We start from the raw sequence: 17,511 nt of genomic DNA, 5'->3' as shown, positions 1-17,511 counted from the left end.
ACTGAGGGGCCAGATTCTCATTTTCACTAAGGCCTCGTACACCAATCCAGCACTGCAAACCAATCTCAAAGTGGGTGACTTTACATTGCCAAAGCCGTGCAAAGTTATGCCTACACATGGAGCTGGGGGTGCAATTCCCAGCTTACTCTGATTGAACTAGCACATTAAATATAATAGTGTCACCGCAGCAGCCGGGCTCACCACCAGAGTACAGACTCATGGGGTTTGTCCTCAGGCTGACTAGCCTCTCCCACCACTCACCGCAGTCCGTGCTACTGGGACTACATACAGTAACTCCTCACTTAAAGTCGCCCCAGTTAACGTTGTTGCATTATTAGGTTGCTGATCTATTAGAGAACATACTTGTTTAAAGTTGTGCAATGTTCCATTATAAGGTTGTTTGGCTCCCCTGCTCCGCCCACAGCTCCTGCCATGGAATGGGGTCGGGGCGCGGAGGCTTGACCCGCTCCACCCACCTGGCATTCCAACCGGGGAGCAGGCAAGCCCCCAACCCCGCTCCCCGGCAGGAGTGCTGGTCAGACGGAATGGGGCAAGTCCCCGTGGCCCGACCCCACTATGCTCTGCCTCAACCAAGCTTCACAATCATCATTGGTGAGTACGGTATTAAATTGTTTGTTTACAATTATTTAAAACTTATACTGTATATGTATATAATGTCTTTTGTCTGGCAAAAAAAATTTCCCTGGAACCTAACTCCCCCTATTTACATTAATTCGTATGGGGAAATTGGATTCACTTAACATCATTTCACTTAAAGTTGCATTTTTCAGGAACAGAACTATGTTAAGCAAGGAGCATTTTTAGCATGCTAGCTCAGAGAGAGCTAGCATGACTACGTCTACACAAGCTGGGATTCACCCCTGCAGCTCCAACAGTAAACACCCCTTAGAATCAGGCCCAGGAAGTCTATACTGATGTTACACAAATGGAGCAATTGAAATAATGAGGAGCATGACCTGAAATGGAGAGCTGAAATCACCAGGGCACAAAGCTATCTCTGATGGAACTTCACCATTGTCAATGGAGTTAAACCTGGGATAAATTTGGTCCTAGGAATGGATACACTATATAAGTACTCCACAGTAACAAAGCAGGATATACATATAAGCTTTGCGGCTAGTGATTATTAAAGTTCAAGACTCTTATTTCAGTAGTGGTGCCATTTCATCTAAAACGGGGAATATGAAGGCCACATGAATCAAACCCATTCTGGTGCATTTCATTTGGTCTAATTTTTCCTGCAGGTATTAATCATTGTACAGTCCTGTGCAAATTGAGTCAAGTCCATTCAAACTCTGAGAGAAAGAAAGAAAAACAGGGTACACTCTCCTTCTCTCTGTCCTCCATATTGTGTAATACAATGTTTTGGAGATTAAAAAGAAAAAGAAAAAGTGAAACTCTGAAGCTGAGGATGTCAGGTTCTAGCCATTCTGAGTTATCGAAGTAGACAATTGGTCTATGTTGTGTATGGAAATCTCGAATTCCTGCTGAAGCAAGAGCGAGAGTCAACCTCTGCTCATTTTTCTCCCTAATTTGCTAATGCAATGAATTAATGTTAGACTTCTTCCTTGTGACTCGCAGAGAGCAGAACTGATAGTGGAGGAGGATTCTGCATAATGCCTGATGGTATCAAAACCTTGCAAAAGGGAAAAGGCTCACTTTCCGATTTGGCATGTCTGGCTGATGATACTGACTGGGTCAAAATAGAAAAATCACAGTTTCCAAGTCTTAAAGTGTCAGAGACAACGGAGCTGCTCTCTGGTGTGGACATAACAAGCAAGAGAAAAAGCACCATTTAAGCCAATCCGTATGTCTTGGAAGCCAGCCTAGTGTTCTTGCTTTGCATCGACTCACATAAGGGAAGTTGCAGGCAAACTTTTTAACACAGTGCTCTCAAGAGTGATTCCAGTACAGCAGCTGTAAATAGGGACGAGTGAATGTACAAGAAAGACAATTGTTTTTAAAAAGAGGAAAAGCAAATCTGTGGCAAGCAGAGGGATGTATGTGTGCAAGAACATGGATGTGCAAAGCTACATGTGAATATGTGTGCACAGGCACGTGAATATGGGTAGGTGTGCATCTGAAATGCATGTGTTTGAGTGTGAACATGTGTTTTAACAACTGAATTAGTTTAGTGCCTGATCCTTAGTAGTGCGGATCTGTCCAATTTAGCTCAGCACTTTTCAGGTCAGGCTTTTGCTTACTATATTTACTCTACACATGACAATAATTAGGAATCACTAGAACTAGCATCCCTCTCTCATGTAAAACATCTTGGTAAACTTGCAAACCTTAACTAGAGATGACTCCAAGCTACAAAATCCAGATCTCATATCCCAATAATTTGAGGGTGTTTCGATCTGGGGATTTGGTTCATGCTCAGCTCTGTCCACAAGCATCTCACATTTTGCAATAGTTTGAGACATGTCACTTCCCGTTTGCATGTGCAATTAGCACCCACAAAATCTGTGCCTGCATGGCACTTGCAGTTCAATGGTAGGCACAAATCTGAATGATGGTACCTTTACCTGCCTGATTATGCAGCTTTGCCCCCACAGTACATTTTGCAGGTGCAAAAAATATATATATAAGAGCATATTATGTGGGAGAAAATTGCACCTGCAGGCAAGGAGACTGGGCCTCAGACCTACTCAAGTATACTATGTTCAATCCAAATGTACCTCTAGTCTATGCACACTTGAAGTCATCTCCCTTGTAGCAGTGTGAATTGGGAATGCTAGATAGTGAAACTGAGGCTTTAGAAATGTTACTGATGCTAAACAAGGCAATATCACCGCTTTTAAAGCTATCGTCTTTATTAGTTTCTGTGTCTCTCACTTTATGTCTTGAGACATGTGCCAAACTCCCCAGCTAACCAGCTTCCATCTGCAGCCAGTGGAAGGCCCATGTGGACCCACTGATGCAATGCATCTCTAGGTAACTGCTTTACAGTCTGTTCAGACACCAATTTCATCCCACCAGATGCAGTCTGTACCTGGGACTCCCCTTCAGTACCTGACTCTTAACTTTTCAGATCCCATCCATGGGACCTTTGGCTCCCACTGGACTGTTGAGGGACATCAGGTTCTTACTGGTCTGCCTAAAGAATTAGCTTCGGAATGACAACTAAGACGCAGTTAGCTAGGCGAACCTGTCACGGAAGGACTGTGCTTTTTTGTTGTTGTTGCCTGGGCTCAGTAGGTTCTTGTACTGCTGTGCCTGCGTGCGGCATCCCTTCCTCCCCGCAGTCCCATCAAACTGAGCTTGCTGATATTTTCCCGTTTATTATACATTATGGGTAACACATGGTACTAAATTAAGCCTGCCACCCACCGGATTATCCTACAGACTACAGAAAGGATGCTGATAAGGCAGTTTCCATTACAGAGTGTGTTTGGTTTCTATTCAATTTTTAATTTCCTTTTGAAATGTATCTAGCTGGAATGGCGTGGTGCCTGCCATTTTAACAATCAATTTCCTGCCAGTCAGAGCACAAAATGCATCTTATTAGGTTTATAATTTCTTATAATTGCATCTGCGTTGGATGGGAACGGGAGGCTGCTCTCCTCATTTGTTTGGGCCAAAGACTCTTTGGCAGCAGGGTCTGGCAGGCTTACATAAATCAGCTGAGCTCACCGACTCAGCGACTTGACCCGCCATCAGTGGATCCCCTTTCCAATTGGAATCATTCCATAATAAACCCTTTGTCATCCGGAAGCTTTGGGGAAGAAGTGTTGGAACAAAGATTAAAATATATATTGTTATCAAAAACTCATAGAATATTTTGCCCACAGTTGCAACAGACACAAGCACTTTTACAGTGCTCCGCTTCCAACCTCCCCTTGCCCCCAAAAATAACAGATGGAGAGAGACAGTCTTCTACTATTCACACCTCATAAAGCTAGAGGGGAAATGGAGCACACAGAGTGCTAACAATTGCTTTTTTTTGTTGTTGTTGAGAAAGTGCAGTTATAAGGAGAGAACCAGAAAAATTTGTTATGCAATATAAATATACACACATGTATATGTATATTCATGTGTATATATACGTATATATATATATACACATTCTTCATGTAAACTGGCACGGCATAGCTTGTTTCTTTAAATCATGTACATCTGCCCTGCCCTGACTCCTCCAAATAAAGGAATTAAAAGGAGAACTCAAAAGGCATGTAGTTTGCGGAAACCCCCCCAGCCACTGCCTGATCATGTGTAGGACTTTCTCCACCAGCACCAGGTGCATCTGTGTGTGGGTTTCTTTAGTTGGTGATGTTGTTGTGCCTTTCGTGTATACAGTATTCAGCTTGCGTAAGACTAGGAGCTTACAAACAAAAGCATTTTTCATTGTGCTTCCACAACTTGAAAAATATCATTACCCTGTGACTATAAATGTTAAGGTGAAATAGGCAAATTAGGCAGTACTATCAAGATGGATTTTTTTGTGACCTAACAAATTGTTATTATTCCTTTTATTTCCGTATCATTAAGGATCTTGATCTGTAAATTGTAATAAGGTTATTTCCCCACTGCCCCGCCCCGCTCTTATAGATGATACTTTCGTAGCAGTTCGGATTGCCAGGGGTGTTTCCTTTCTGGAAACCTGTCTGGGATTTTGATTTTAAGGAAATCCTGGATGCATTTTTCTAACTCTTCCTCAATAGAGAGCTTTTCTTTCACTGCTTTTTTTTTGCTAGAGTTGGATTCCCTGGAGCCAGACGTTAGAGTTCGGAGCAGGTCACTTTTTCTTCGGATTTCAGACTGCTGAAGTAGCTGTACTGGGCCCTTCTTGATTGGCCGATCTAGAGTCTGTATGTTGGGCTGGCGGGTGACTGGGCCACAGATGACAGTCTCTTGTGGGGAGCTGGCTTCTGATTGGCTGTCACAGCTGGAAGTGGATAGTTCATTGCAAGATGTGCCACTTTCCCCCTCTTTATCTCCTTTGCCATTTTTGCAGCAGCAGTCACAATGGGATGAAGACCACCTTGAAGGCTCACCTAAAAGAAGGAACAAAGCACACAGTGTGGTTACAAAAAGCACGGACATCTGGGCTGTCGTACACACACAGCAGAGTATTCCTTCATATGCCACCAAATAAACTACTGTCTATTAAGTACACTTGTGCTAGCAGAAGAAAATGGGGAGGAAAGGAATCAGGTATAGTGGTTAGAGCAGGAAAAGCATCTCAGAACTCCTGGGTTCTAGGCTCAGTTTTCTCAGTATAATCTTGGGTAAGTCAGTATGGCCAACATCTTATACACATGGATCAGGACCTTAAACTCGCTGGGACTGATTCTCATTAACAATAATGCCCCTTTATTCCACTCTGGCAGTGTAAAGGGGCGTTAAGTCCACTTTAAGGCCCCTTTAGATTGCCAGAGCAGGGCAAAAACCCTTCGTGCAAGTGAGAATCTGTTCCTCTGTGTTTCAGTTTATGTATGTGTAAAATGGTTTTGCTGTGAGACTTAATTAATGAATGTTTGAAAAGTGCTTTGAGATCCTCAGATGAAACCACTATATTAATGCAAAGAACTGTGTTGTTATTTTCTGAAAAGTGAACGATGATTGTTTCAGAAAGCCAGGGGTAAGTCTCAGGAGTGGTTTATTTGCTGCTAACTCCATAGCAGTTTACTAACGGGCCAGATCCTGAGATGCTCACTCAGATTCTTCATAGGCAAATTCCCACTGACTACAAGACCTGAATAAATTCAGAGTAAGGTCTTCAACCTTTGGCCCATCCCTTCAAGCCTTACTCACATTAGTAGTTCCATTGATGCCACTAAGATTACCTAGGTAAAAAAGGGTGTAGGATTTAGCCCAAGATCACTAATCCAGAAAAAAAAGGTAAATTATAAACTGACAACAAAATGGAGCCAATATCCAACTGGTTGTGCTTCAGCAAAAATCCAGTGTTTAAGCTAGTGCCTGCTGCCAATTCATGGCCAAAGTTATGGCCTATCAATATGTGAATGGTCCAGAAGCTCATTCTAGTGCTTGGTCTTCCAAAGATTTTGATTTAATGAGTAAAGGGCCAGGCAGAAGGGAACAAAACGTGCTTGAAGAGAATAGAATGAAGATATAATTCTTGTTCACAGAACAGGTGTCTCAGAATAAAAATCAAGCTACCTCTGAAACAGCTGCATAGACCTAGGAATTTTCTTACTTAGGATAGTCAAACTGTTCAGGTATTGACTGATGAAATGTTATTCTATATCCCATTCAAATTTCTCCTTTAATAGTATGTCGTCAAGTTTGATAGGCTCAAAATCCAACCTATCTTTTTTGCTTATATATGTTTGTAAGGCCCATTAATTCTTTCTGTTTTTAAAGAATTCTCCAATTATCTTTTTGTGAAATAAAATACAAAAGCCAAAAAAAATTAGCACTCCTGAGCTATCCTACAATAACAAAACAGTCTGCACAGCTTAGTCTCATGAGAAACCCTACAACAACAAGCCAGGCTGAGCGGATTAGCAGTGACAGGCAGTCCTAAAATAATAATTGTGGGCATCCCTACAATAACATGCTAGGGTGAAACCCTGGCTCCATTGAAGCCAATAGGAACTTTGTCCTTAACTTCAAATAGGACCAGGATTTAATCCCCGGTGTTTACAGCCCAGCACTCACAAAAAACCTACAAGACAAAGTTGGGAGAACTCCTCTGCCTAATGCGTTAATTTGAGTAACTTGGCTGGATGTAGAGCACAAGTGGGGACACACATGGAGTCATTTTGTACGCAGACACTGTTGCTGCTCTCTATCATTGTCTCCTTACAGTCAAGTGTGCACTGCTTCATTATGTGGTTCCATCACAACCACCCCTCCCCCCCACATGTAATGCATTGATGGCACTCTGGAGCACGATACCATACTCCTGATAGCTCATTTGTTGAAAGAGCAAGAACAACTGCTCTCTGAGGTCCAGGGCAGGTTGTGAATGTGTTGGAGACAGTTGACATATCCCTATTGTAAGCAAACCGTGAGATCTACATTCAGAAGTAGCATCCTTCTCACAATGGAGCCCAGAGAAGAGAATTTAATCTAGTGGAGCCGACATCTATGTATCCGCACACAAAAATACACCCCAATGCATTGCCTTGGAAATATGACTTCTTCCAAGAGAAAAACCAAAATGTTCTCTATGTCAAAATAAAATCCAGACTTCCACAGCCTGCAACTGCTATTGAGAAAGATGCTGTCATTATTATTTTAATCACCATCATATCTATACTTTCATGGAATTAAATGTAGCTATTCATTCTTTTTTAAAAAACAAACAAACAAAAAGCAGCACTGAAGTTCCGGTTATTGCAGACTATTTATGTGAAGTAAACATTTCTCATGCCACACACGCAAAAAAGTTACACAACAGTCATATACTGAAAATAAGGGAGCTGACTGCAAGAAGGGTTGTCTGTGTCAACATGTCTCTTGGACACAAAGTACAGGGATATTTTTTTTTTCATCTTCTACTGGAGAACTGCCAAATAGCCATAATCCATGATAAAGAAGGAAAGCTGGCATTGATAAAAACTGTTTCCTGACCAAACTGCCGAGATAATCATGGATTTAAATGTCATTTGGAAGCATCCATCTTCCCAGTAAATGTAATTATCACATCCAACTAGTGCAGATTGGTACCATTATTAAGGTCAAGAAAAATGTAATTCAGCATGCTGTAGCGCAGTCTTATATCAGCACCACGGCACTTTATTCCACCCGTAAAACAGCAACTGGGCATGGCTTTTAGTGCTTCACGTGTAATACTTCACATTTTACTCATCCCGGGGAGCTTTTCTGCAATTTACACTATACAAATGAAACTGAAAGAAAAGCAAGTGGTTTGTACTTTATGGAAAGATTGTGGAGGACAGACAAAGCCTCAAAGGCTTTCTGATCAGGCTGTCGTTAAGTAACTGGAAGGCGATGTCGTTCTGTTTTCTGCGTTCTGTATTTTTAAATGTAGGGCTGTCTCCCTTTCTGTTGCAGAGGCTTCTGGGAATCACTTGCCATTTAGTGCTTCAGTTCAGCTGTGGAGTGATTAATATTTTCGCTAATGGAGACTTTGGGCTAGGTTTTCATTTACACTGCAGTATGCCTCTGTGGTCAAGGGGCTTTAAAACGAAGGCACACACTACAGTCATATCTTCTTTGGGGCCTCTTTACACACCAGAACACTCTTAACTGGCTGGGCATTATTGAAAAAACATGAGCACAGAGGTCCTGCTCCGGTTCCAATGGGGCCTCTTTTGCTCTGAACCTTGTGTGGGTGTAAAACACTCGCAAATGTTTGACTTCTACTTGGCACTCATTTTGCACTGATATCAATGACTAAATAAAGGGCAGGGCAGGGCAGTGGTGAATCAGGCCCACTGAATACAATAGAAGTGTTGCCATTGTCGCCAATGCTAGCTACACAGGCCCTCTGCAATCTTAATTGGGCCATGGCTGTTGGGCACATACTAAAACATGTAGTTGAATAGAAACTGCTGATTTTTCTTCCATGAGAAAGTCAAGTCCACTGGAGTGAAACAGGATTTTGCAAGCTCACAGAATGCTCATGCATTCTTTAAAAAGATGCACTGCTGAAACCTACCACACCTGTTTTAAAATTTTTCCATCTTGCTAGTAGCTGTGAACAAAGTTCACATTGATTGTAGATACAGTTGGAAAAAAACTTCCCCACCCTGTTACTTGCTGTTCCATGTCAATGATAAAGGAGTCTTGCAGTCTGTGTGGCGAAATTTAATTCATAGACTTGCTTCAAGACTGGTTCTTTATCTAGTCTGAAAAAGTCAATAATGGCTAAATTGATTTTTTTTTATAATTCTCCCAGCTCTGGAAAAGACATTGCACACACGAGGCTCAGTACAAACTGATTGTGTGAAATTTGGAAAAACACATCCATGAGCCTTATTGATTTGCAGCTTCTTATTGTGGTTGACATTTTAACTTGATGGCATTTTTCCTCTGCTGCAACTACCTATTGTTTCCTGGTAAGAAGAGAACTGGTATAGAACTCCTGTACTGCATAAACAGAAAATGATTTATTCCAGCAAGCAACCACAAGTGTTCAAAAGGCAGAAATCCATCAGGTGCAAACTAGCTGATAGGGATGTACGTGACTGCACACTGGACCCTTGGAAAATATCAGGAATCCAGTAAACAGCTTTCTTAAAGTGACACTGTTAACTTAAAAAACAAATTTCTTTCTGAAAATATTAAGTTTGATACAAATGAGAGATTAGAAGGAAAAATAAGTTTCTCTCTTTTTTTTACTGTGTTTACTTTGTGCATTTGACAGCACTTTGTGCATAGTTACTTTCACTGTATTCTCCTGTACGGTCAGTCATTTCTCCCCGTTGTCTGTTTGTGTCTTTCATAAAGCAACTATGGAAGGGAAACACTTACATATTTAGAAAAATGGTGTTGTAAACCCATGAAAATTAGCAGAGGAAGATCAGGAGCAGAGGTAGATGTAACTACTTTTATCTTGTTTATTTAATTGACTAGATTTCAAGTTGACAATGACGCTGTAATTAAAACATGTAAAGAGGAAACCCATTTTAGTAATGCTACTCCTACCTATCTCTTATATAGCATTTTTCCTCAATAGATCTTAAGGTGCTTTACAAAGGAGGTAAGCATTGTTATCCCCATTTTACAGATGGGGAAACTGTGGCACAAGGGGTAAACTGACTTGCCCAAGGTCACCCAGCAGGCCAGTGGCCAAGCCAAGAATAAGACCCAGGTCTCCTAAATCCCAGAGCTATCCACAGAAGTTAGAGACCCAACCTATCTCCTTGCCTGTGCAGGATTCTTCCCTACAGCACAGTCTCTAGAGGGTTTTGTGCCATCCGGCTGAACGTGTCCCTAGTGATGGAGCTTGAACCACTTCTTCTGGGAAGCTATTCCACAAATCAATACATCCATCTCATCAGCAGCAAGATTTTTTGATACCAAGCCTGAATTTTTCCTTCCTTGATTTCATCCCATTATTCCCTATTTATACCCCCCATCTACCACATTATGAACCAGATCCTCAGCTGGTGTAAATCAGCACAGCTCCATGGACAACAATGGCACTATGCCATTTACACCAGCAGAGGATCTGGCCCAGATTGGCTGTGACCATTGCAAAGGTGCAGAGAGGGGGGAGAGTGCCTGCCATGAACCTCCTATGCAAGGACTAGAGATAATCACAGACCATGCACTCAGGAGGGGTTGCTCCCTCCATCCTTCCTAAAAGTAAGGAAGCAGGTGGACAGGGGCCACCATGGGGAGGAAGCTTCAGAGAGAGAGCGAGGGAGAGAGATAAAATGTTACTCCAATATCTTGAGATAGAAAGACAGGCCATGCATCATTTCCATTGTCATTATGTTCATTCTCCACCCAGCCCCTTCAGCTAATTTCTAGCAAAGGAGTACTATTTGCCTAAAAAGCAAATTTTAAGCAAATACTTATGAATATTCAGAGAATTCATATTTAGAATCTGTAATCCTGAGTAATCCCATAGGAACTATGCTCATCCAGTCAGGGAACAAAGCAATAACATGCGACCTATGTGTGTAATCAAAAAAGCTTAAATTTTAAATACAGTAACTCCTCACTTAACATTGTAGTTATGTTCCTGAAAAATGAGACTTTAAGTGAAACGATGTTAAGCGAATCCAATTTCCCCATAAGAATTAATGTAGATGGGGGGGGGGTTAGGTTCCAGGGATTTTTTTTTTTTTGCCAGACAAAAGACATTATATACATTTGAAACTATTTTAAACAAGCAATTTAATACAGGTATACGTTTTAAACAATTTTAAAGAAACAATTTAATACTATAGTCATCACTGCTGAGTATGAAGCTTGGTTGAGGTGGTGAAGTCAGAGGATGGATTGTCCTCTTGCTGTTCTTGCTAGCACAGGCACTGACTTTGCCGGGGGCAGAGGGCTCAACCCTTGGCCCATCCACTCCACCCCTTCCCCCAAGCTCCCACCCTTGACCTGCCTCTTCTCCCTCCCCACCTCTTCCCCCTTTACTTCGCACGCTGTGTCCTCACTCCTCCCCCCTCCCTCCTGCCCGGGGCAATCAGCTGGCTTGTGGCATTTAGGAGGCAGGAGGGGCGGGGAGGAGCGAGGACTCGGCACGCAGGCTCCCCTTCCCCACCTCCCTCCCCCCCGCCTCCTGACCGGGGAAATCAGCTGGTTTGCGGTGTTCAGGAGGCAGGGGAGAGAAGGGGAGCCTGCGTGCCAAGTCCTTGCTCCTCCCCCCTCCCTCCTGCCTCCTAAATGCTGCAAGCCAGCTGATTGCCGCAGGCAGGAGGTGGGGGGAGGAGGGAGAAGGCGCTGATCTGCAGGGTCTGCTGGCGCCGGGGGGGGGAGTTGGGAGCGTTGGGAGGCTGCCAGCTGTGGAGAAAGCAGGCAGCCAAACAACGTAATAGTGGAGCAGTGCACAACTTTAAATGAGCTGGTGATCAGCAACATAACAACGAAACAACGTTAACCGGGACGACTTTAAGTGAGGAGTTACTGTACCAGACACCTGAACTAGTAGTGAACAAGTTACTGACCAAGAATTATTTTAAGAAAATATTCAGTGAACAAATCCACTCAAGAAAATTGTGATTCTATTCATGATCCATTTGCAAAGAGGATAAGAGGTGAAACTCAATAAATCAGTTGTTATAAATTTGTCACACTGCTCCAGTGATATGTTTGGGATCCTTTTATTGTATACCTCATTCCACAGGTACATTCAATAAAAAGTTTAAACAAAACACAGATGTTGCCTTAATTTCCCTGTTTAGGACAAATCCTGCAGCTTTCTCTCAGGTCAAAATCCCCAGGCCAAATTCTTAGCTGGTATAAAAGTACTGACAGTGAAGTTATGCCAATTTACACCAGCTGAAGATGTGGCCTGCAATGACTTAAATGGCAGCTTTACCTAAGTAAGAACTGCAGGACTTTGCCCTCTAGGTGGAACAGGAAAGAATCTAGTTCAAATTATTCTCCTTCAGTTTATAGGATGATTCACTGACTGACTCCGTGGTCTGCGACAAAGTGTATGCTTCTTTACCCAATGCTCTTCACAAGGATTAGTCACTGGTAAACATGGGCAAGCTTTCTGTACCCACTTGAATTGGATATTGTCTAGCACCTTGCCATGAACACATACTTTGATCAGAATTCTACAAGAGACTTCTGATTATCTCCTACATTTAGTGCATATAGGCCCTTTTATCTTCAAGGATCTCAAAGCACTTTACAAATTTAAACTAATACACTGCATGAATATTGGTCACATTATCCTCCACTGAAACACAGCCTTCTGAGGGACTCAAAGAGGCAACTTTTAAAAGAATAGTGCAGAGCAACACTAGGCAAAGGTTTAGGACAGGAAGTGGAGAATATCAGATCCAGAGGGCTGGATAGACTTGTGCCTAAAGCACAGTTTGGGAGTATAAAGATTGGGTTCAGTTCACAGGACTCTCTTTGTGACCCTGTGCAAGTCAATTCTCCTCTCTGCCTCAGTTTTCCCGTCTCTAAAATGAGGATGAAATGTTTCCTTGTTAATGTATATTAATGATGGGTGACATTCCCCCCACCCCCACCCCCAACACACACAAGGCCTATCTATGTACCACTTTAATCCCATTTACTTCCTCAGAATAGGCTTAAGCAGGATTCAAGTTGGGTCCTGGCCTTGTGTTGCCCTCCCCCCCTCTCTCCCCAAAGGGGCAGATTTCACCTCAAATGGGTTTATGTAATCACATTTTAGCTTTTAGTTCACAATCTGTTCATTTTAACTGTCCGCAAATTGCTATTCATGGTGTGTGATCGGGCAACTAAGGCTGTCTACACTGGAGCTGGCTAGCTCTGATCAAACCCTCATGCTAAAAATAGAAGTGTAGCTGCAGTGGCGTGGGGAATGTGATGGTTTAGCCGCCCCGAGTATGATCCCGTTGATGACCCTAGCTACGTACTTGGGATAGCTAACCCCTTTCGCCACTCACATCGCCTCAGCTACACTTCGGTTTTTAAAACTCTAGCTCAGTCACAGCTAGCACAAGTGAGTCCCCTCAAACTGGAAATTATATTCTCTAGCTACCATGTAGACCAGGGATCGGCAACCTTTGGCATGTGGCTCACCAGGGTAAGCCCCCTGGCAGGCCGAGCCGGTTTGTTTACCTGCCACGTCCACAGGTTCAGCCAATCACGGCTCCCACTGGCTGCGGTTCGCTGCTGCAGGCCAATGGGGGCTGCGGGAAGCAGTGGGAGCTGAGGGATGTACTAGCCGCCGCTTCCTGCAGCCCCCATTGGCCTGGAGCAGCAAACCGCGGCCATTGGGAGCTGCGAATGGCCGAATCTGCAGACATGGCAGGTAAACAAACCGGCCCGGCCCGCCAGGGTCCTTACCTAGGCGAGCCACATGCCAAAGGTTGCCGATCCCTGATGTAGACTACCCAATGGCACAGGGTATTGCTCCGTTCTCTGTTAGATGACTAGAACTTCTTAAACAGAACTTCTTAAATGACTAGCTCATTTTTGGTATGACTTTCCAGATGGAGAGTCATTAATACTAAAATCTCTGAAACAGTCAGGAGTTTCAGGACTGAATATTTTAATGAATACTCAGAAGCTGTCTGGTTACTCACAAATAATGAAAAATATGGCATCACAAACAACAGAGCACCCTGTTTCTACTAGAAATGTAAGCACTGCCATGCCAGATCACACCAATGACCCATCTAATTCAGTATCATGTCTTTGACCATGGCCAGTACCAACTGCTTCAATGGAAGGTGCAAGAAACCCTGGAAGTAGGCAGTTCTGTGATGCCCTCTAAACAAGAAAAATGTACTGTTAACTCCCAAAGTTAGAAGCTGGCTCATGCACTGAAGCTCCCTTCTCAAACTCTTGTGGTTTTTGTTATTTATTATTGTAACTGTCTATAATATTGTAACCCTGCTTTGAATCTCACTCAGTATTTGGCATCAGTGATTTTGGCAGTGAGTTCCACAGATTAATCAGACATTGTGTGAAACAGTATTTCCTTGTATTTGTTTTAAATTTCCCTCTTTCAACTTCATACTTTGCCCCCTTGTTCTTGTATTATGACACAGGATTATTAGCAGTGGCAAATCTCTCTTCTTTATGTCATTCGCTATTTTGTATTACTCATGAAAGTATTCTCAAATAACATTCTGCAGAATTCAAACAGCCCTGTTCTATAGAATGACCATCAAATTAAACAGCTAAATAGCCTAAAATTTCTTAGCCAGTTTCATAATAATATTTGTAAGGGTGTTCTTGGCTCACTGTGACATTTGATTTGAAACTACCCATGAAAGCCAATAAAGAGAACAGAACTAGTCACCATGCTCCTACGATTGCTTCCCTTTTTCCATTTAAGATGATCACATCAAGAGAAGAACCATGACCAAACTGCAATCAGACCATTTGAAGTGTATGCTTAATTGAACACAGAATAAGCCTTTTGTACATTAATTAAGATCTAATAACTGCTAATTCTACTTAATGAATATTCAGCAACTATGGGCACATGACAACCAAGCTAAGACGAAGAAACTAAAAATCTACTCTGACAGCAGAACTGTGAAAACAGGCCATATCCCAAGCCCAGAGGCAGCTAGGGTGACGAAACAGCAAGCGTGAAAAATCGGGACGGAGGTAGGGGGTAATAGGAGCCTATATAAGAAAAAGACCCCCAAATCAGGACTGTCCCTATAAAATCGGGACATCTGGTCACCCTAGAGGCAGCTGAACCTACTGCATATCCCAAGGGAGAAACCCTTCTCTCACCACATAGTGACCACTAGAAGAGACCTTGGAGTCCTGACTGTTCAACACCACAGAGTTTAAGGCCCACAGCTCTGGGTAGAGAGGAGGAGGTTCTATACCCTTCAGAGGCTTGCTGAGGAATCTGTGCTATGGACCAGGATAGTAGCACAGAAGCATGAGGGCTTCATGAAATTACTTGGGATCTGTGGAGTTCTCCTCATCTTTCCCCATAGAGCCTTAGGATCTTCACCTTTCTGTAGCCCTCTAAAGCCCTTCCTTCTGAGTGGAGAATCAAACAGAAATTCTGGGAGTGCAATATGTAACCCCAAATCAGAATCTGCTGTGTATATCAGTATATTGTATACTAAGTGGTTTAGGATACACCTGTGGATTTAGTTTTCTGTCACATTGCCATGATGACTGCATCACTGAAATAGTCTCATCAACTGCAAATGGTCCAGGCACTGACCTCCTTTTGGCCTAGAGATAAAAGTATACAAAACACCTCCAGTCAAAGAAAATAACTTGACTAATTCAGCACACCGCAGGATTCGGCCCTAAGAGAATCAACTGGCAGTGTTAAAAGCAGGGACCTTTCAATTGCCAGCCCCATTTATCTTCTATGTTGAAAATAAATTTACAACCGGAGGGAAAAAAAATCTATAGCTCTCTCTCTCTCTCCTTTTGATAAATATATTTTTGACAGTTTTGGGAAAGGTGTGAAACATTGCTAAACATTCTCTTGGAGATCAAGGAGCCCAGTTTACCGGTTTCAAACTGCTGTAAATCAACTGGTTCTACTGGAATTACTCCAAAATTACTCAGGTGTCAGTGAAATCAGAATCACACCCAGGCTTTCAGGCTACATAAAGTGCCATAAGTGTAATTTTTATTGGCTTCTGGCTACAACTGTGCGAACCTCAGGGTTTTACACTAAAACCCCATGGCGTCATCATTATAAAGATAACATATCACACTAGTCAGACCAGTACATAAGGAAATCTAGAAAAAGAGGAAGAAAGCAAGGGAGGAAATTGAATTGCCCTTTAACATTTAATGAAGTGTGTGTGTGTGGGGGGGGTAGTTTTCATTAGACCATCTTCTGATAATAGAAAAGGGGAGAAAAAGAAGCTTTTAAGAATTAAGCAGTAATGCATAAAATATATATCTGTGTGAATCAGTATCAAATTAATTACTGTGCAGCTTAACCAGTATTTCAAATGTTAGTTCAAACAGTGCTGCCCACTGTATTTCTGCCACAAATTCCAGTTTCAAGTTGAGTCCTTTCTACATTGATTTCAGAGCTCACCGTCCCTTTTTCTAAATGTCATTCCAAGGCCCAAGCTGTTTTGCCACAAGAAGGGTGAACAGGTCCAATTTTTTCCCCATGCCAATGATGTGCAAATAAATAATAACTGAAATATGAAGGAAAAGATTTTCCAAGGTGAGTGCATCATCTGCAAAACAGTGTGAGCACCAGTCGTGTATGGATAGCTTTTCTTTCATGTGCATGAGGTATACCTGTGCATGTGAAGATCTGCCTGCATGCACAGTTACCCAGTTTGTTATTTTGCAAACTCACTTTGTGTAATGTTGACCCCTCTCAGGCACTGTGGATTCCAAAAGCTTTACTTAAATTCTTGGTTCTGTTGAACCAACCTTGTGTCTGTTGAAGTCAATGGCCAAACTCCCATTGACTTCAGTGGTGCAGAATCAGGATTAGGAAATCAGGATTAAAAGATGTGTGGATAAGCATAGGGAGAGCTCTCCCTGGTCTCCTTGCCTTAGGACAATTTGCTTTCCCTGAATTCCCCTTTTTCTCTGACTCAAGAAGTCAGCTCTCATCAGGGAGAGGAATTTGAAATGGGAGGAGCAGAAAGAGCTGATGTCTGGTTGTGGGATTTGGGAGGCTCTCAACCTCTTGTCAGGGGTGAAGAAGTAGCAACCTCTCCTCTCCAGGAAGATTTGTCCCACCTGCTGGGTCCCCATGCACTCTAAGAAGTGAAGAGAGGAAAATTCTCACACCAGCTGCAGCATTTTGCATAACATGTGTTCTTTGAAATGTCCTAAACTTCTAATAGGCTGGACACTGCATCAGGTATCTGAACAATTTCTGGGGAAGAAGCTTTCAGACCCATACTTTATTTTTATTAGATTTATTTTTTTATCAATACAAATACTCCATCCTGGTAGAGAAGGGAGTGGGGAGAACCAGGAATGTGCCTCTCACCAACTGTACACAAAGAACACACACGTTTGTTTGCTGCTGATGGGCCCAGTGGTGCTGGAACAATTTTTATAGTGGGGGTGCGGCAGAAACCATGTATCTGGGTTGTTATTACTACTTCAAGCCAGGGGGGCGGTAGCAGTCCCAGCACCCCTAGTTCCAGCACCTATGTATGGGCTTACTTGGGGACAGCAGAGCCTTTCAGATAGATTTTTAATCCTGTCCCAATTCTCTTCCCTTTGTTGCGTCCTGTCACTAGATGATGATTCAATGTGGCATCATCACCTCGTTACCAGTGGTGAGAGCCACCACAATTGTTCTGTTCCCACCTCCTTATTTTGGATCTATTTTAACCACTGTGGAGGTGAGAAGCAAAATGGGGAGAAACAGGGGTTCGTGAGAAGAGACCAGAGGGCCACTATCTCAACAGCCAGTCAAGAGAAGCTACTTGGACAACCAGCCAGCAG

General features: G+C 42.7%; 1 protein-coding gene across 1 annotated transcript in view; it reads right to left on the bottom strand.

Annotated features, from left to right (window-relative positions):
• Positions 1–824: 824 nt before the first annotated feature.
• The window catches only part of KCTD16 (potassium channel tetramerization domain containing 16), a 172,659-nt gene continuing 155,972 nt past the window's right edge, over positions 825–17,511 (bottom strand). The window contains exon 3 of the mRNA XM_034780325.1: positions 825–5,018. Within this exon, the coding sequence (XP_034636216.1) occupies positions 4,567–5,018 (452 nt within the window). The 3' untranslated portion in view covers positions 825–4,566. The remainder of the gene's footprint in view (positions 5,019–17,511) is intronic.

Source organism: Trachemys scripta, chromosome 8 (assembly GCF_013100865.1).
Source record: "Trachemys scripta elegans isolate TJP31775 chromosome 8, CAS_Tse_1.0, whole genome shotgun sequence".
NCBI classification, from domain to species: Eukaryota; Metazoa; Chordata; order Testudines; family Emydidae; genus Trachemys; species Trachemys scripta.
This window is presented reverse-complemented; position numbering and strand designations above follow the sequence as displayed.